Raw genomic sequence first — 22,594 nt, 5'->3', positions numbered from 1 at the left:
TATTTTAAAACTTTATTAAAATATATAAACATTTCAAATGTATAGTTTATAAATGATAATAAGTAATCCATTGATAAATAAATTATTAAAATTAATATCATTTGATTATTTATGTATTTTTTTTTTTTTTTTTTTTTGAGCTGGTGAATATTTAATTTTAATGATTATTATAGGTTACTACCTATATTATTAGTTAATAAGACTTATTTATAATTCAACGAGACTATACATAGTAATATAAAATATGCAAAACTATATTTTTTAAAAGAATAATACCCATATATCGTTTCTGTTAACCTATATCACCTTGTCACATTTCCGTTTACCTATAATGGATAACAGTAGCTATAATTATTCATATCACTGTTGGTATTCCAGCTATCACCTTTGATAAACAATAAATACACGTTTTTGACTTGTTTTCGGAATCAAACATTATATAACATTTGAAGAAAAAAATATTTTTTTTAGTACATACATAATTTAAAAAATATATTAGAATCTTTAAGTAAAAAAATAATAATAATAAAGAAAAATATATATTTTTTACAATGAAATTGCATTATTACCTACTACTCATTACTATAATAAGTTATGACATTAGAATCTAGACTTAAGTACTAGCTCTCAGTACTTAGTTCCTAGTTTATCAGTTCTTTAAAATATACTTATGAATATGATGTTAATGTGAAAATAATCTATTTTATGCATTCTAAGTTTAAAAATGTTTCCAAATTTCTCAATATCGTCATGAACACCAGTAATCACTCAAAAATATATTGTATTAAAACATGAAAAAACTCTATAGACTCTATTTATTATTACAATGTTCGTACCAAATTGTACTAAATAAATATTATACACAGGATAATTATTTATCGAAAATAACACTCATTAAGTTGAAAAGTAAGTACTTCCATAATGTAACGTTGTTGGAAACATTTTTTATATAATTTGGTTATAGCAAAACAAAATATATTCCTTTAAATTCTTACTATTTATTGTCATAATAATCCTTAAGTTTTTGTTTTAAAATTGAATTTACTTACATAGTAGTACATGTACCTATTACAGCATAGGTTCTAGTTGTATATTTTTTTTTAATGATTAATATTTTTCTGATAAATAAAAATTATATTTTGAATTAAGTTATATAGTTAGCATTGTGTTTTAAGTTTTTGTGAATGAAATTAAATTAGTGAATCTAACCTAAAGTTTTGATCTCAATTAAAATTGTCAATAATTGTTTTTTTAATGAATTTGTATTTTTCCTCTATATTTATACAAAATTCAAAATTATTTTTGAAATCTACAAATTATTTACAATATTAGTTATTATTTATGAATATTTTAATATTTATATTCATTACAAAACCATTATAGGCATAAAGAAATACACAAGTTATGCCACTAAATACTAAAGTTTTGTATACATTCTATGTGCAATATTTATTGTTTTATGTTTATATGTTTATCAATTTAATTTGTTTTTTATTTTCATTAGTACCTATGTGTATACCTGTTAGTTATTATACACAATCAATAGTTAACCGATATCTACCTACTGCTTATTGTGAATCACAAATTGTCTATGGCAAAATACATATATTAACTGTAAAGCACTTTCCTTTTAAAATACCAAAATCATTATTGATACACCTTACATACTATACAATTGAAAATATTAACATAGTGTCAAAATGTGTAATGTCATACGCATTTCGTAAAAAATATAATATTATTATATGGGTACCATTAATAAACATTAGCCATTTGGAAAGTATTCGTCACAATCTGCTAGAATAACACTCGAATGACTGGTAAGAGATAGAATATACTTACAACGTATATATCTGTATAATATAAAAGTATAATACACAGTTGAATTATACACCAGTGTCTTAATTGTCTAGATAAACGCACTAAATGAATGTTTTGTTTAGCAATAAAACACAAACGTAACTTACAATATACGACATACGCATCTTGATCTGTAGATATATAACCTTAACTGTCAATAATATTGTAACACATATAATATATATTGTGTAGGTACTATGTAGGTAATTACTATGTTGACTGTTACGGCTGTGGGTGGATTCTCAATAGTATAATATAGATAATAATGGTGCACAACTTTGCAGCATAAACCCATGAGAAAAAAATGTGAAATATAAATAAGTAGAGAATACTGAATAAATAACATTTCCGTTACCTTTAACAACGTTTATTCAATCCGATGTACCTACTTCCATTTTTTTTCATCCACTTTCAAATATTATAAAATTCTACCAAGTTGGTGAGCACATAATAGGTAATATATCGGAATTTTTATTTTAAAAAAAAAAAATGCAGTTGGTTTATGATTAGTCATAATAACTCCCTCCCGCAATATATCACCCTATTTTTATTCTCTGAAAGACCTTGAGTATACTTGAAGACCATATTTTCAAACACTGAGATCAGTTCACCATTTAAGTGTCCCGGCGTCCCGTGACAAATTCCTTTATTCCGTTTGCGAATCTCGTTTTTTTTTTTTTTTTTTTACTGTTCATTTAAATAAGTGTATACATTCAAAGGATTAAACGAGGTCCACCCTGTATAATATATAACATAAATTGATAATGTTCCTTTTTTTTTTACGTAGACGTGAACAATAATAACAGGTTTCCGTGGAAAAATACAAAACAAAACCAAACTACTACAACAACAACAACGACGACGACGACGACGACAACGACGACGATCGTAGGTACTACACACCACTATAATATGTACTGCCTACAATATATAATATACATTACCTACGTACAACGATCTAACGTATATCTATACACGTAAATCGTTGCAATACCTCTGCGGTGGGGCGGCGGCGGATATAGCAACAATTGCACGCACTACCGGCTGACAACAAACTAGTTCATTCGGCCGGACCGCGCGACACCGCAATAATATTATATTATTTTATACTCTCGGCAGACGCGCTGATGCTGTGTGCGCGTGACCATAGACACACGGAAACCGGTCACAGCTCATTCGGCGGACCGACCGCAGAACGTGATCCTTAGTGCGAACGCAAAGTTCGCGAACACCGTAGTCCGTTACCGCGGCCCACTGACCGATCAACACTCGAACCGTGTTTATTTTTTCTTCGTCAAAATATAAACATATTATAAATCGTCACATATTATTTATTTGAATTACTATCATCGCGATCATGGCCCGTGGCGACGAGCAGCCGCCTCCGATGGGTCGCGTGCAGAGCACCGTCTCGTTTGCGGCTACGGCGAACGACAACCGCGACAACCGCAGCGACGACGACGACGACGACAATAACTCATCCACGTGCAGTACCGAACGGCAGGACGAGGACGAGATGCCGCTGGTCGACGCGTCCAGGACGAGGATGTTCAGCGTGTCCGCCGACAGGCCGATCACCAGGATCCCGACCCGGGTTGACATGAAGACGTTGACGCACAAAGCGAAACGACCGGCCGTCGACATCGAATTCCACGACCTGACTTATGCCGTCAACACGACAGCGGGTGAGTTGTGTTTGCAATGCTAAATAACGATGCCCGTGTGCGATGCTTAAAGATATTACATTTCGGCACCTGAAGGATCTATGATACCTTTATAATCAACTTGTAAAACGTTTCACATAAGTCCGGGTTCCACGAACCATCAATAAATGTTCAAAAATGCTAAGACAATATAATAATAAGACATTACAGGACCCTTAAACAAGAATTTAACGAAGCATGATTGGTCCGTCAAATATTATTCCACCCTTAAACCAATCGATTTTTATACGACCCGGCCGTTTTGGTGTTTAGGAAATTATATTTTTACAATATATCAATATAGTATCATATTTTTTAGGTACAATTATATTTTATGTACAATTATTTTTTTTTGGATACAATTATTGCTTAAAATACTAGCACCCTCATTTTAAAGTCTGTGTTATATTGTGACTTAAGATATATAATTCTATGACCCTTATAGCCTCCCTAACGTAGATTCGGGCCTCTGTATATACGAATATAATTTATGACAACGATTCATTAATGTCTCATTGTTGTAGTCTTTTAGTCGTTATTATGTAATATTTTTTCCTCATCTCGGAAGTGAACTGTCAATCGAAAAAACCGCCAATAAATAATAATAATTTGTATACTTTTATTATTACATATCCGGCGTGTTATACGCGTCACGTTGAAAAAAAAAATTAGATAATTATTATTCAATAGAAATTTCGTACATAATACTGGTGATCGCGGTAACAATATATCAACGAGAAATTTTAGACACCTATATCAAAGATATATCTATTGTTTGTTACATCACGTTAACGACATGACGTACGGGTTCACATAATAAAATATATGAATCGTCGTCGTACTACTATCCCATAACCGTTAGAATATTTTAATCAGATATGAGCTTATCGATTAGGAGAAGATATATTGTGTGTAGATAATAAAAAAAAGAGAATATTGGACTGTCATGTCGCTTAAAATATTATATATAAGTAATACCTCGTTATTGCTGTTATACTAACGTATTTTTGCCAAAATACCATCTATATCAGCGGTTCCCAACCTGGGGTACGTGAAAAAATTTTTATATTTAAAAAAATATAAAAATTTAATTATTTAAAAATTTTTATATTTTTTTTTTATAATTTTTTATATATTTTTTTTTTCGTTTATTTATATTCTAAATTAATATTTGAGGTACGTGCAATAGTGGTGAGAGAGGTCAAAAGGTACGTGAATGAAAAAAGGTTGAGAACCGCTGATCTATATGATAGTATATACCCATCAATATTATGTTATCAATAGATAAGTAAAGATTAAGTATACGTAAATGGTATAATTATTTTCAAATAAAATCCTTGCAAATTAAGCTGATTCTTACAAAAGTGAAACAAAATACGATTGTTCAATATCACATACAATATATTATGTAATAAATACTACGTATGGTGATATTTAATGGATAATTAACAATTTTAAAGTTTTCATGAATTTGTCATTTCAATATTAGCAAGATTCTGTAATTAAAATAAAACAATTACAAGTAAATTTACATTTATTATTAGTATCTTTCGACTAAAATTAGTTAACATTTTATAATACCAACTATTTTACACAATATGATTTAAATTTAATCACCAACACGCTTTTATTTTAAAGAAAACGATTAGGATGTAAAAATGAAGTTCCTATAATATATTACGAAGAATTATCATCAATAGTCGATTAACAATACGTACCTAAATTATAGCATTAATGATTCCGCTATATTATGATAATGATCAATAGGTATGACGTGAATGGTAATTTAATAAATATTCAAAATCACAATAAGTTTACTACTATGAGTTTCACTTGCAAAACAAATTTTAAAACTGAATTGTAATAAACCAAATTTGTATCACAAATTATAAAAAATAAACTATAATCGCTTTGAGCACTATTTGTATGTATTTTATTACAGAGATCGATTTATTTTTAAAATACCATACCTTTTTTTAAAATTAATTTTAGTTATCGAATGAATTTCATAAATTTCTTAACTTACTTCTACTCTTATACTTTTAAATTTTAACGATTTTTTTTTTTTTAAATGTTATACTAGGTACAACTCCTTTAGGTTGTTATAGTTTGAAACAAAAATTAATGATAATCCATATTAAATTATACATTATAATGGTTAGCATTAAATTTATCAAAGCGTTTATTTCAACATAACATTAGTCAATCGACTTCTAAATTTGAATGAATTATAAACAAATATGTAGAGGTTATAAAATATAAAATATTACCAAAGTACCTACTCGTTCTTGATACAACACTTTTTCACATTTTTAATACACCGGTGTACCTAACTATAAATTATGTTATAAATAAATATAGTAAAAACATATTGTGATTTCAAAATAATTTTAATACAAACAGATTTAGTTTGTAAAACATATTGACATTACGTTACATTTTAATCAGATGAAACAATTTTCACTTAAAATTCTAATACACTATTTAATATTACAACCTTGTCTATTATACATCACGTTTACTTATGATGAGTGCTAATATTATGATGACGATGTTTATATGCTGACCTGTGTATATGGAATATTTTAGCATTGTTTATAAAACATACAGGTAACAATGGCGTAATGTATTGATTATCGATAAAATTTACGAATTCCATTATTATGGGCTTAAATTAGGCCGAAAAAACAAAAACATTATCTTTTTCGTCTAATCTGCAACAAATAAGTGACAAAATGGAAATAATTCTACATCATCTTAACTGGCGAAGTAGCGACCAACTCTACGTATTTCTGTATTGTTCTGGAACTTGACTACTTAACTATATATGTTGTGAAGAAGTGCATAAACTTATCAATTTGTAAATTTAAGTTAAAAACTGTTTAATAAATATAGTTTTAATAATTAATAATTAATTTAGCAATTGCAACTTTATTCGTTGTCAGATGATTATAATCATATTAAGTTTAGCTATCTATAGTATATTTACTATACTAAAAACATACCTCAAATAAATATAAAGATTTAGAGCTATAAATTGAAGAGTATAAAAAGAGTTTGGAACATTTAATACTACTCCAATCGCTTAAATTCTTTATTTTATTTTCTACATATTTTTAATTGATAATAAATTGTAAGGTTTTCTTGATATCTTATAAATACAAGAATATATATAAATATATACGTACATATAAAATTATAATCGAAATCCCATAACATCGTTTTTTATAATTTTAATGGCCAAAATTGTTGATGTTACGAAATACCTACATTCTTATTGTGATTTACAATAATGATACTCAAACGATTATGATTGAATGAGATCTCTGCATATAGGCAATCAAAGTTATTCTTTTTAAAAATATTGTAAATGTTATAGTTAAGTAATTCATTTATTGATAAATGTCTTTATCAAACGACCATGTTATATTTTTATATTGCTAATCGATACCTTGATATAATATACTAATTAAACATAAGAAGCAAGTTAACTATAACGAAAAAAAAAATAACCATGATAAATTTTAATAATTGAATGTAGAATAGTCTCTTAAAAATATACTTTATACGCCAATTTTGATGTACATATGATTTAAGTTGTTTCTGTAAATATTCTATAGCTTGTTATAGGTAAATATTATTATTTATTACATGAATAATGAAATTAGTCTCAAAAAATACAAAAACAAAATTAAAGTCGCTCAATTCATAGCAAGCTACAATTAAATGTATGTGTGAATCATATAGTATGCTATTCTTAGCATGTTTTATAAAACTTGAACAATATTTTCCTTTTCTGCTCAATAATATAATATAGTATATATTATTATAGTACTAATATTGATTAGTTAAATTATTTTTCTGCGAAAAAAAATAATAATTAACAGCTTTTAAAAGTTACTACATATGTGTCAAAACTACATTATGTATGTATACTCGTATAATATATACATGTATGTATATATGTACAAATTTATAGTACAACGGTTTTAGTCTGCAATCTAATATATAAGAGATAGATGTATTACATTTTTAAGGTTGTAAATGTGGAAGTAATCAGTACAGATAATTAGCTATATTTTTGAGAAAACTTTTTTCTTTTTTTTTTTCAGAAAAGTAATTCAAAATGTTTATCAAACTTATATTATTACATAACAAATAGTATTATTTAAACAACTAAAACTATAGATAATTATACATTCAAATTGACATACATCATAGATTTTAAACACCATTAGAAAATTACATTTGCAGAATTGATATATTTATTTTTATAGATCTGTGTAATGTTAAATAAATAATTATTATAAATATATTATTGTCTTTAAAGTAATTTTATCTTAAACTCAAGTATGAGTTTCATCAATAATTTGCAATTATTACTGACTAATAACATATTAATACTAAATAATATATTTTTATAAATTACCTATAAGGTAATTAAAATTATTTGTATTAAACAAAATCAATAAATCATCATTTTAATATACACATATTACATAGTATGTAAAATACCTTTATTCTGTATTTAATCATCCACAGTGTAAGTAGGTACCTACAGTATCAAATAAATATACAATAATGAAGCTAATAACGATAGTTATTAAAAACAAAAAACTAATACTCTCGATTGGAATTACTTGAAATGTCATATTCTTTCTCATTGATGAATTTAAACGATTTAAAATAATAAACACTTGCCATCCGAAAACCAGTTTTCAAACGCCCTCGACCTTGAATTATACTGGAACAATATAAATATCACCATCATTTTGCAGATTTTACACTTTTTACATTTATTGCATAATAATGATCATTTTCATCTACATCGTAGATATTATATTATTATGTTATTATTACAAATATATTATATATTATATGTTTATAATTAAACACGATTATTATACACAGTATTGTCTTTTTATGTACGTTTTTAATTTAATGATATCTCATTCGAATTTTTTAACGCCAATAAACTATATCGATAAACTAACCGATATTCAAACGAAAAAAAATTTTATTAGGAAGCAATAATTTTTAATTTTAGAAAATATTATCTCAAATTTTGTTAAACCCGTCAAAATGAAAACAAAAACAAAAATTCGAAAGTTTCAAGATATTTAATAATTTATATTCTAATGTTAAAAACAATACATAATATATACATATATATATATTTAGTTGTAATATAATATTATAACCTAACCTATACCTGTCCTATTCACTCATTATCATCGCCAAGTTGTCTGATTGGTCTCATTATTTCATTAGCTTGGTAGGATTTATTTATTTAATTACCTTAAATGGTTAGGTACAAAACATAGAACTATATTTTTCAAGTTAAACAAGATATTGTGATGCATCAAAAAATAATGATTTTTAAATTGGAATAAAATGTAACTGAACAATTTCCGTAGCATTTATAAATTATCACAGTAAATATACCCAAAAATTAATAAATCAGAGTACAAAAATTACATATTAAATTTTCTAGTGTTTGCTACATCTTTTAGGTTTATTATTTACCATAAGCTAACCCATAAATCTTACTGAATAAGTTTATACAAAAACCAACATTTATTTATTAAATTAATGTAGCTTACAGTGTTAATTTATACAAGATGATGAATTTAACATAAATAACAATCAATTTAGTTATTAGCATAAATTTTAAAACGTTTTCTTATCACATTTTTTTTTAATACACGCTAATAAGTTACCAATATTACTAGTTTGTATAGGTATCTACATTTTAATTATTCACTTGTTTTTTATTGCATTCTACAAGTAATTTAGTATAATAAAAATAAAAAGATTTAAGATGTACGAGTATGCACAGTAATACATTAATATATAATATTATATTCATTATATCCATCGATTTATTTAATTATAATAAATACCTTACAAATAATATTATGATAAGGTATCTTAAAATGTCTTCGAAAATCAGAATAAGTATGAGCAGAACTATCAAATACCTATATATTTGTCTTTAATCATACATCTATTACAAACCATTATAACAAATGATTTTAACTACCTATGTATTATTATTAATTATTTTTTTACAACATACCTATACATTTTCTTTAAAAAATAAAATAAATATGTTTTCGAAATTCAACTGTTTTAAATGTTATTTTATCAAACTATATTATTTTATAAATTAATTATTTTAGGTGTGTAAATTAAATCTGTTCAAAACAGAATTACGATTACTTCACTAAAAAAAATTGTAACCTCACTATGAAAAACAACAATACTGGTATTGAACCTTCGGTTGAGTTACTAGTCTAGAAATAGGACATTTGGTATAACGCGTGTATAAAATAATGTTGACCAAAGTATTCTAGACATTTTAAATATATTTTCCATAAATATATAGTAACAAATAACCTTGTACCAAAATGGCAGGTCAATAGGATGCAAAAGCATATAGCTATAACTATCTGTCAAAGCATTATTTTGTATTTATAGAAGCAATAATTTGTAAAATACTTGTAGAAAGATATAGTATTAAAATATCTTTATTAAATTCAGTACATACTCAAATTTTTTCTTATTTTACTTTAATATACATTTTAGTTAATGTGAGTTGATAGGTAGTGTGAATGTTATTTTAAAAACATTTAAAACATTTTTCCTATAAATAATAAATTGATACAATTAACAATTTAAAGTTTATCCATGTATTAAATCATATTATATGCAATAAACATACTAGATTCGTTGTTTATTTCTAAAACGATTTCCTGGAGAAAACATAAATCATATAATAATCCAATATTCCAATATTCTAATTCCTAACTTTTCTATTCGGCATTAATAAAAAATAAATATTTTTAAATAGTTATTTAGCTTTCGTGTTAAATATATGGGCTATTTTAAAATATTTTTAAGAATTTATTCGTGTTTGTTTACCACAATTATTATTATTAACATGTTATAGGACAAAGGACGATACTGAAAGGTATACACGGTTTTTTTCGTTCAGGACACCTGACCGCCATAATGGGTCCTTCCGGTGCTGGGAAGAGTTCGCTGATGAATATACTCGCTGGATACGTGTAAGTTTCCTGTTTGCATTGAGTAGATGCTTAATATGTGGTTTCTTCGTTTGATACCAACCTCTGTAGGTCATCAGCCGTACGTCTGTTTCCTAAAGAAAAAATAATAATAATGGCCTGCACAATCCTGTATGATCGTGTCGTACGTTACATTGCCTGACCAAGGACCAACTAATAATCGATTGCGTCGCTTATTATTGGATTATGTTTACCCATTATAAGTACTTTGAAATTTAACATTATTTATAAAATAAAATGAAATTTATAACACTTCAGTATTTTATTTCCTGATTGAATATATTTTTTAACCTTAATATAAACATAGTAAGTTATATAAATACATAAATAATAGTTATATTAAAATGTATGAATAACGTGGAATGATAGTAATTTAATAGAGCATAGAGTAGACACTATAATAGTTAACTACTATTTTGATTTTTTAGAACTAATAAATATGTAAATAAACTTTCTGAAATAGTGAGTACTTACTTGAAAAGTTTTAAAATTCTGCTTGGTAGATCAACGTTTCTTATATACTGAATTTAAAATCTATAATAGCTTATTTGAATTTATAAATACAATATTTATAATTTTGACTGATTCTTTTTCAAAATGCTTCTTAGTATAAAATTCTAAAATACCTAAAACTTAATATTATGTAGTATTGTACTCATAAAACGTCCACATTGATTCTAATACTAAATACTTCCTATTTTACATAATCAATAAAAAATATATGTATAAAAAACCCATTTTTAAATCAGATTATTTCAATTGTAAAATTAAACAATTTATAGAATAAATCATTTTTTTTTCAAATTATTTTAGGAGAACTGACATCAAAGGACAAATTCTTACTAATGGTCATCCTAGGAATATGCAACTTTTCAAAAAACTTTCAAGTTACATAATGCAAGAAGACCTGCTTCAGCCTAGACTTACAGTTATAGAATCATTGAGTTACGCAGCTAGATTGAAAATTGGCCGTGAATTATCAAAGGAAGACAAAGACAAAGCTGTAAGTAAAAAATATAGCTCAACTATAATAATAATATTTAACGGTATTATTTTTAACAAACAACCATGTATATATATAGGTAGTGCCTACATTGTAATTTAGACAATAAAGTTTCATCATATAATTATAATACAGCACACTTTATTAATTAAGTTATGCACACCAAATATAATATAAGCATTTATAGAGACATAAACAAAACCATTTCCATTGTAAAAATAAATACAGTGTGTAACCGACATGAATATACTAATATACCAGCATAATTTAGAATTTAAAAGATAATAATATACCTACTTGAAAACAACTGTAATTATTTTTTCCCTTTATATTGAATAATTATTTATTAATTAAACAGTTACAAAGTTGCAATTACAATTTTAAAATAAAATAGAAATATTTTAGTTTTTTTAACAAAATATACATACGCAGTGTCAAAACTAAAATTGTAATGATAATCATCATATTTTTATTGATTATTTTCTCAAGGGTGAAATACTGGTTACATTACACAACCCGTGTGTACCTTTTCTTCGTCAATCAACACTTACTTATCATGACGCATAGTTGTAAAAATGTTATCTTATTTGACCAAGGGAAAGTGTAATATATAAAAATACAATATACCTACATACATTTCAAGTAAATTCGCAAGCAATGAAGTCTAAGATACCCGTTTTCAATCTAAGGACGTAACCTATAACTATTGCCTTGACCCATGCTGCCATGCTACACACATAATATTATACATATATATATACATGGATAGCTTTATTAAACGTGTTATTTAAAATAAATACTGTATAGATTATAATAATTAACATATTACATTATTATAGATAATATTACTATCGATACTCAGGTAGAATTTGTTTAAATTTCATAAAATCTGTGATTATAGCCAAAATTATTACAGATTTTTTTTATTTACGTTCTGATAAAAACATAAATGACTAGGTAATACCAAAATATAATAAAACTAAATGATACGAAACGACAGTTACGGGATTCAACATCCTAAAAACACGCAATAGTTAATAGTTATAATAAAATGTTAGAGTTTAGAATAGGTACTGCAAAAATTAGTTCGTTTTCTCTTTGTGTCTAGATAATAACATAAGCAGAGTACTTTTACCACTGGTCAAAGCAGCGTGAAACTCAACAACTTAGATTAGTTTGCTAGTAAATTAGTAGGTAACACATCTTGAATTCTACGTGGCATAAGAATTTTACGATGCACGAATTATATTCGCCTGATGATGCAATGTCTGATTTGTTTTGATTTTTCATGATAATGTTTATACTTTTTTATTTTTATTTTATCAAGCAATTTATTTTAAAACGCAATTAATTATTCTTGTAAACAATTCATTTCAAAGCAAAATATAATAATATATAAACTGAAATATTGAGTTCGAAAAAAATGATATATATCCATTTAAAAGTGATTTGATTTATTCTCATATCATGAAAAATAGTCACATAATCTACTTAAATATTTTAGAACAGTCACTATAAATAAAATCCAACAAAATATTGTGCCATTCATATTATATACGTGAATATTTTTGTACATTTAATAAGACGTCTTGTAAATTGTATAAAATTAATAAACAAATTACCATGACTAAATATTCTGTATATTCACGAAATAAATAATTATTTAAAATAGATAATAGATACCTATGGATACTAAAAAATAATATTTAGTGAAGAACATACAATCAATGTCTCATCATTCTATGTAAAATGTTAAATTTTTTCTCAAAATTGTGTGTGTTTCATCAGAAACTAATAGATACGTAATACGTATATTTAAAATAGTTTGCATTTATTAAATAATTTGTAATGCTATTTCGAAATAAGCATGGGCATTGATAAATATATAAATATTTTATGCAACTTGTAATATTTTTTTTTTTTAAACTGGTTTCCTTTAATAACAGCTAAGTATAAAAAAAATAAATATAACTTAACTAACTAAATAATCTAAGAACTGATATTCTGTTTTAAGAGCAAACATTGTTATTAATTATTATGTAAAATATTTCAAGTTTTTCGATTTTTAAAATTTCATTTTTTTTTTCAATATTTATCATTTATAAGTATTTACTTTTATAATATATATATACATGCATACTATAATATAGTCTAATTACTTTTTTACTTTTTAAATTATATTTAATTTTAAATTTTAAATTTAATTTATCCATACAAATAAAGTACTTACCATAATATCATAACTATTTAACATTTAAAGGAGTAGATAACTGAGTAGAAATTCTGTTAGCGTATACGTTTGAAACATTCTTCAATAATAATATTATAGAACACTTCTATAAGTCTTAAATTATGAACTTTTACAAAAATAAAATTCTATTTACATAATTTTAAATAACACTATTTAATAGTATAAAATAACAAATAACTAAGGGGAAAAGCTCAAGAACAATATTATAAATTGCAAAAAAACAAAATACTTTTCTACTACAATTTCCTGCTAAAATATTAAATTTTCAAAAATTATATGTTTTCATTTTTATCGAATTGTTAATACTTATCTATTAACCTACCTAAACAGCAGTTTTTTCGTCCAAAAAAAATTTATTACTTAAATCATATATTAAAAATGACTTGCACTCAGAAAATTTAATTTATCTTCATTAATTTAATTGGTTATTTAAGCACGAAAGTTGTGGTACCTACATCAACATTATAGAAGACAAATAAACAAAATTATATTCGTATTAAACTAATGATAATTACCATGTTTTTCCACAAACTCATCACTAGAAAAAATATTACAACATCTGATCAGTGGAGCTATTATACATAAATAACGTAACTATTAATGTTTGTATGTAGTTTACGTATATGTATCATGAATGACGTAACGGTATATTATAATATATTAGGTATGTGTGGTATTTACTTACTCATGGTGTATACGGTTACATTTTAAAACGTATTATTGAAATTTTAAGATATTATTTCCATTCATAAAAGAACCTACACAAATAAGTAATAACATTAATACAATTTATATTTTTAAATATATTAAATTTTACAATCATATTAAATAGATAAGTATTTAAGATTTTTCTGGGTTACATAGGTTATTCAAGAATTAAAAAAATTATTCATATAAAATTCTCCAGGATACAAGGTATCCTTGTATTAAGTATAAATATGATAAAATACAAGCAAATTTAAAGAAAATTATTTATTATAAATTGAGCATATAATAGTGCGTCAACATTTTACATAGTAGGTACCTACTTTTGTGGCGTTTTATTTCATTAATCTAAACGTACAACTTGTATAAACTCATAACTAGGTCTCGTATTTTAAAACATAATAATTAATAAGCAACTATAGAAAAGCACACGATTGTTTTAAAGAAACATATTTATTTTTGAAAAAAGTAAAAAAAAAAAAGCATGACCAAAAATTAACATGAACCAGTCTTAAAATTGAACAAAAAAATTTAAAAAATTAAAAAAAAAAAAGAATTAACTACCATGTATTTCCCTAGATTTTCAGTAGTGAAACTGACTCTATTATCCGACAGAATATTTTTATTACATATTTCAATACGTAGAAAACGAACTCTCTACATCCATTGAAGTGATCAGTGCATACTTCGTACAAGAGATTTAAAATTACAACACTAAATCTCATATTTTGAAATAGTCGACATCGATGTTATAAGCATACTGACCTTATAAGTACTGCAGGCTATATTATGTAGATCGATAATCTATACGTTTAATACATTTAACAAACAAGCCGATAACGAAAACAATAATAATCCAATATCCGCATTCTAGGTTTTTACATTAATTATTATTTTTTTTTTCATTATTACAATAGCATAATAATTATTTAAAAATTCACAGCTGGAATAATTGAAAAAAAGCAATAAAAAAGCATTTACATAAAAAAATCCAAAAAAAAGCAAAAATAAAGTAGTTTATTTGGAATCAGAATGACATAAAACGAATTTATGTATAAAAATTAGATTTCTATCTCATATATAAAAAAAAGAAGTATAAGAAGTATATGCTTTAAAATCTGAGCTCTATTTATAACTAATTAACTACTCGTCAAAAATTCAGTTTATTTTCAAATAGTTCAAATTTGTAAAAAAAAAAAAAAATATTGAAAAACAATAATTATTTTTAAGATAATTGTTTACCATTCAATAATCACTATAAATTATTATTAATTACGTAACAGCCGTTTGGCTACAGATATGCAAACATCAATATTTCTAAAACTTTTAAATTTCTTGTTGGAAATTCTTAATAATAATTTATTAAAAAATACCATTGCTGATAATATAATTTTAGACACCAACCTGACAAAGACTTTAATTTAAAAGGTCCCAATATTTATATATAGGAATACAATTCCAATAAAACCTCACATTGCGTCAAAAGTTTTTTTCAATATTAATGCGCATAATAAATATTTGACAATATATTGTCGTATTTGTTGGTGAATTAAACTCAATAAAGATTTAGATATAGGTAATATAATAATGCATTATGCAATATGCATACCCTTACGTAGACAGAAACCGTCATAATAATAATATAATACATATTAGATACATGCCAATGATTTTGTTATTTATAAATCGTAATATTCGTAACTACTAATATTATAGTATTATAATTCCAATATAAATATACAGTGTGTTCACCAACTTAGGGAACACTGAATTTCTCGGCCGGATTTTTTTTTGGAATAAATCGATTTTTTTTTTACAAATTGGTGATATATAAGTACACATTTTTCGATACGCTTCAAATTTTTTCGAAAATTTGGTCTCCACATGGGCAAAAAAACTTTTTCAAAAAAATTTGAAGTGTATCGAAAAATGTGTATTTATTTACTAACAGTTCGTAAAAAAAATTGATTTATTCCAAAAAAATCCAGCCGAGAAATTCATTGTTTCCTAAATCGGTGAACACACTAATATACATGTATTAGACGCAGGTAAAAGTAATTAGGAAAAATAGAGCTGAATGATAACTTGATTCTAATGTAAAATATTTGGAACCTATGAATTAAAATCATTCAGTCCTTTTTTTTCTAGTGAAGTAAATAGACGTATTGGATTTACCTGCAATAATGTAACCAATGTTATTTCTATCATAACATTTTACTTCGTCACCTGTGTAACTCTTAATCCCATGCACCCCTATACTTACACATTTATGAGCTATTAACTAAACAGTTAATTAATTCTTTTTAGGTGAACGAGGTGCTGGAACTTTTAGGGGTATCAGTGTGCCGTAACACATATGTGGAGAAATTGTCTGGAGGTCAGCGCAAACGTCTATCCGTGGCACTTGAATTGGTCAACAACCCACCGGTGATATTTTTAGACGAACCCACCACGTGAGTACCTATCATAAAAAATTATAATAATATTATAATGTTGCAAACAATATACGTCTTCTTATCCTGAATTTGTGTAATCAATCGAATTGTCAAACGAGACTTTATTATGAATTAGGCGCTGATTATCAAGACAAACTATAAGTGAGTTCAGTGAGTTGGTCATGATGGCTCGCGGTAAGGTAGTTTTCGTGCCAAATTCCGAGTACGACCTACTTATTACCTATAATGCACTATTGTGCATCTGATCATCGACGAAATCTGCGAAAAAATATATATTCCTGCGCGAATTCAAATCTTATTTACATGTTGTTATGTACAGGGTAACTAGAAAGTATAAACGTATTTTTATACCATTAGTATGCGGATACTGTGTTTGTTATAATATATGCGACGCGTAAGTACACTCATACTCTATAGTACCTACAGAACACGTTTCAGGCAGCTTTCTAGACAGCCCGCAAAAAATATAATATAATAATAGATACGAGTATCATATTATTATTATACACACGAATAGATAAATATTATATTCCGTCGACCGCTAAACAAGTTTGATTGTCAAGGTCGAAAGTCGAAAAACATCGCGTCCATGCTTCGTCTATACCTAATAGCTATAATGTATATCATATTAAAATTTTATAAAATTAAACCTGTTGCGTTTCCAGTGGGCTGGACATTGTGGCGATAAAGCAGTGCGTCACCCTGTTGGTCGATCTCGCCAAACAAGGAAGGACCGTGGTGTGCACCATTCACCAGCCTACCTCATCGCTATTTCACATGTTCGACCACGTGTACATGCTGGCCCGAGGCTCTTGTATATACAACGGTTCGCCAAAACAATTGGTGCCGTTCCTGGCACAAGTCGGGCACGTTTGCAAACCCACGCACAATCCAGCAGATTTTGGTATGGCATTGATGTTATCCGACTCGTTTTTTGACTATCAATATTATAATATAAGGCTCGGATTGATATGCACTAATATAAATCCACGAAATACTGTTGAATGCACTGAAAAAAAAATAGCGAAATATGCGAGTAAAAAAATTTTTTTTCAAATTGATAGCAAACAACATACAGCAATGTTTCTATTTTATTTTTTCATTACTACATTATTCAAATTTCCACAAATCTGATATGCAACTCTAGCTCTTTGGTTATTCACTTCCGCGAAGGTGTAAAATGTCCAAAATCTTCATTTTTTATTTATGGCAGATATGTTGACCTTGAGTGAACATTTACATAAATCGGCATAGACGTCTGATTTTTATTTTTTTCGTTTTTTTAAGTCTAGATGAGAATGTGCGACGATTTTTCATCAATATCAGCAACTCCTTAGATATTATGTTTTTCCATTTATAAATGTTCTAAAATACGGAATCGATTTTCACATGCCATTTTTACAAAATAAAACGAAACTGTCCGAAGACAATACTATTTCGCTAAATTTGTGAACAAAAACTCGTAAATTACTTGCTTTTAAAAGTTTTTCTATTTTAACTTTTAACGATAAAGCATTTAATTTTAGAAATAGTGATGTTTACTTTCCACGTTTGCAAGTGATGACTTACAACTAATAAGATTTCAAACTTAAAGTTTTAACCATCAATGAGCAAATAATATCAATTTATTATTTTATAAGATTTAGTAAACTTACAAATAATTTGTACCTATTATACTGTTCATTGTCATTTATCACGATAAACATTGACATTGATCATGCGTACAGATAAAAAAATTACCTGACATGAGACAAGTAAAAATTAAATTATTTTTATTCTATAAAAATTTGACCTAAAATTATGTTAAGTCTTAAAATAGCACATTGTGCAATAAAAATTCCAAATATGGCTTTGAAATTCTTAAGATGAAATATGAGGAAAAAACCGTGAAAATATTGTCTGCTTTCTTGACATACAGTTTGATCGACTAAATAAATTATTCAAATGCATACAAATTCGAGCTCTAATTGTTATATATTACCTATTTATTACGATTACATAATTTTCGTGTTGACGACTACTAATTGATCTATAAATCAACCATAATAATGAGGGAGATCATCGTGGTAGATTATACAAAATCCTTAATACTTACTCTGATCAGAGTGTATACAGGCATTTAACAAACATTTTATGAGTTTAAACATAGCACTACGTGACTAGAACAATAAGTCGATTGCCACGTCTTTCTCAGGTGCTCTTCGGAAATGGACGGTGGTTCAATGACAACATTTCTTGTTCTACGTCACGAATTTCTAGTAAAACTTAGTTTAACGTCATACATTTGTAGTTTGTATATTAGATACACTGAATCAAAGAATATACCATAAACAAATCTCAATGACAATGACTAGTTATTATAACCATAATTACTATTATAATATTATATAGCAAGCACATTTGTGGTTTAACGAGTTATAACTCATACGCTGACATCAAAAAAAAAAGTCTTATCCTCTTATAAGGAAATATAAAATTAATACATAGGTAGTAACAACTAGATAATAATATTTACATTAAAACAAATCTTTTATAGATTATAAACCATTAAAAGCTTATAACTAGATACCTTAAGATAAAATGTACCCATAAGGCCATAAATAATACAAATCATAAAATCTATAAAAAAACACGATTGAGCATAGCAAATTATATTTAATGCTGCCACATTTAAACCGAAATTTTGTAATTTATCATTTAATTTGTTTTCCGAATGCCAGTAAGTTTGATGATATATAACCTATATTATGTATGAAGCAAATTTCGGAGAAGTACACGGGGAAAAAAAGAATTTTGTTATAGTGTTTATAGATTTAGTCGATTTGTATGAAATATTTATCCTCCTCAACTTGAAAACACAAACGGAAACTCTGACTAAAATAATTCAATTGAACATAATTTCATAGAATTATTACCAACCGCTAAAAAAATAAAAATAAATATGATTCAACACAAGAACCTTCAACCAATATTCAAATTATAAAAATATTGTTATACGTATTTTTCTATACTATTTGAAATAAACAGATATAGATATAGGTAACAATTTTAATTTCAATTCTTACAATGACCAAGTTAGGTTATTTATATATTATTATTATGACAAGTCAATAATAATATATTACATACAACCATAACTATTTTTTAACTTCTTACCATACTTGTATTACTGTAATTATTTGAATTAATATCTTTTATACAATATACTATATAGTAACTGTATAAAACTGTTTAACATTTGACAAATTGACAAATGGCAACATCGTAAAAATATTTATGATCAAACAAAAAAAAATTGTTGTACTACTATATTCTTTGATGCACCGACAATTTGCTCAATCGTGTTGTAAAAAGTGTTAAAATATGCTCAATCGTGTAATAACTCATAAACCATAATATCACTCATAAAGTGGTGTGTATGTACAAAAGTTTAGTAAGAAGAGGTGGATCAATGTAAAAAAATCTTAACTTATGAACAAAAATAGAAGTTTTTAAGGATTATACTGATCATAATAGGTATATCATTTCTTTTTTTAAAATACCTACTGTCAATGCAACCGTTCTAATTGGATCCATTAATTTTATTCTATCTACTTTAATTTTTTTAATATTGAGAACACATCTATTATTATTTTTCTAGTCATAATATGTAGCCATATTTTTTCTCACAGATGATTGAGAGGCATTATAACCTTGAAGTAAATCGATCAAATTTGAAATTCTCTTTAAATCTTAACACTTACGTTAAATGGAAAATAGCATTTCTACAAGTTGTTTTATGATTATTACTGAGCTAATACAAGTATAAAATAATAAATATATATTTCCCTTTTAAAATGCTGTCTTTTACGTTCCTATATTACAGTATTAAATACAATTTAGTATAAAACATAATAAACCATAAAATAAAATATTGTTTTTGTTTACAGTCTTCGAAGTATTAGATAATGATACAATAGTCGACCTCACGAGAGAAATCCAAAATGGAAAAGTAATATTATGTGATGATTTAGATGAAATGGAAAATGGAATGGCAACTTCCAAACTTTGTAAGTTACCATAACTCTTTGCAAAATATTTTTATACCCATCTTATTATTTATAAGATAAATAATTAAATAATAAATTAAAATTAATATCTAAATTATTTATTTATTTAGGTCGTAACGACACACTTATTACATTACCACCAGTCTTCGATGATGAATTAGATAAATCTGAAGCAGAATACCCATCATCTTTCTGTACACAGTTCTCTATACTGTTGGCAAGAAAATTCAAACAATTTTTTAGAAATACCGTAAGTTAAAACATACTTAACATTTTTTTAAGCCCTTAATCTTTCCTTATGTCTTACATAATTATTGGAATTGTCAATACAAAATCCTTTGAAAATAGTTAGTATTTCACATTATTTTGATCACAAATTCATCCTTTTCCAACATAATCATTATTCATCAAAAATAAGCAATTCCGTTAAGATTCTTACTATTTTATGGTATTTTTAAATTTTTCATATACAGACTGGACTGTGGATATCATTTTTCCATCATACGTTCTCAGCATTACTTCTTGGAAGCATTTACTATGGAATCGGACAAGATGGAAATCGACCATTTGAAAATTTCAAGTTTTGTATCAGTGTAATCGTATTTTTTGTTTATACTCACGTTATGGGTCCAGTACTTACATGTAAGTTAACAGTTAAATATTAATTATTTATAAATTATTAAATGATTATTATTTTATATATTATACAGTTCCATCGGAAGTTAAACTATTACGGCGAGAATACTTTAATCATTGGTATAGTCTGAAATCGTACTTTTTTGCATCTACTATTACATCATTACCAAGCATGGTAAGTAAAAATACTTTATAATGCTTGAAAATATTGATTTAGTTTACATTGAGCTTTTTACATTTCCTTTCAGATGTTATTTGGAACATTGTTTCTTTTAATTGTATACTTAATGTCTGCACAACCAATAGAGTGGATTAGATTCAGTCAGTTTATGGCTATAGGACTATTTACTGGTTATACATCCGAAGGATTAGGTGTTCTCATTGGATCATCTGTAAAAAATTCCGTAAGTAAAATTATATGTATAATATAAATTAATTAATATTACAAAATATTTATTATAAAAAAAAAAAAAACAAACAAATAGAAAAATATTGATTTTTTTATCTTTCAATATAAAATAAACAGTAAAATTTATAACTACATAATATTTTTTTTTAATTAATTAATGACTGGAAACAGATTGAGGTACATATTTTAATAGTTTACAACAATATTATTAACGGCACTTTAAACGAAGACGATTATACAACATATTGTGTTAATCCATTATATACAATGACGTGATGAAAAACCAAAATATAAGATGTATATATAATTACATATTTTGTTTAAAAAGCCAACATTTCTTAATTTTAAAATATTTTTAGGTACTTATCTGTGTATTATTTCCGAAAAATAAAATTTTTAGAAAATAACTTTTTCATAATAAATTATTGGCAGAT

General features: G+C 26.0%; 1 protein-coding gene across 1 annotated transcript in view; it reads left to right on the top strand.

Annotated features, from left to right (window-relative positions):
- The first annotated feature begins 2,905 nt into the window (after nt 1-2,905).
- The window catches only part of LOC114126839 (ATP-binding cassette subfamily G member 4-like), a 21,133-nt gene continuing 1,444 nt past the window's right edge, over nt 2,906-22,594 (top strand). The window contains exons 1-10 of the mRNA XM_027990868.2: nt 2,906-3,545; nt 10,516-10,633; nt 11,465-11,654; nt 16,918-17,063; nt 17,732-17,970; nt 20,996-21,115; nt 21,226-21,365; nt 21,589-21,757; nt 21,826-21,926; nt 22,000-22,155. Coding sequence (XP_027846669.2) covers nt 3,218-3,545; nt 10,516-10,633; nt 11,465-11,654; nt 16,918-17,063; nt 17,732-17,970; nt 20,996-21,115; nt 21,226-21,365; nt 21,589-21,757; nt 21,826-21,926; nt 22,000-22,155 — 1,707 coding nt within the window. The 5' untranslated portion in view covers nt 2,906-3,217. The remainder of the gene's footprint in view (nt 3,546-10,515; nt 10,634-11,464; nt 11,655-16,917; nt 17,064-17,731; nt 17,971-20,995; nt 21,116-21,225; nt 21,366-21,588; nt 21,758-21,825; nt 21,927-21,999; nt 22,156-22,594) is intronic.

The sequence above is a fragment of the Aphis gossypii genome, chromosome 2 (assembly GCF_020184175.1).
Source record: "Aphis gossypii isolate Hap1 chromosome 2, ASM2018417v2, whole genome shotgun sequence".
Classification (NCBI taxonomy): domain Eukaryota; kingdom Metazoa; phylum Arthropoda; class Insecta; order Hemiptera; family Aphididae; genus Aphis; species Aphis gossypii.
This window is presented reverse-complemented; position numbering and strand designations above follow the sequence as displayed.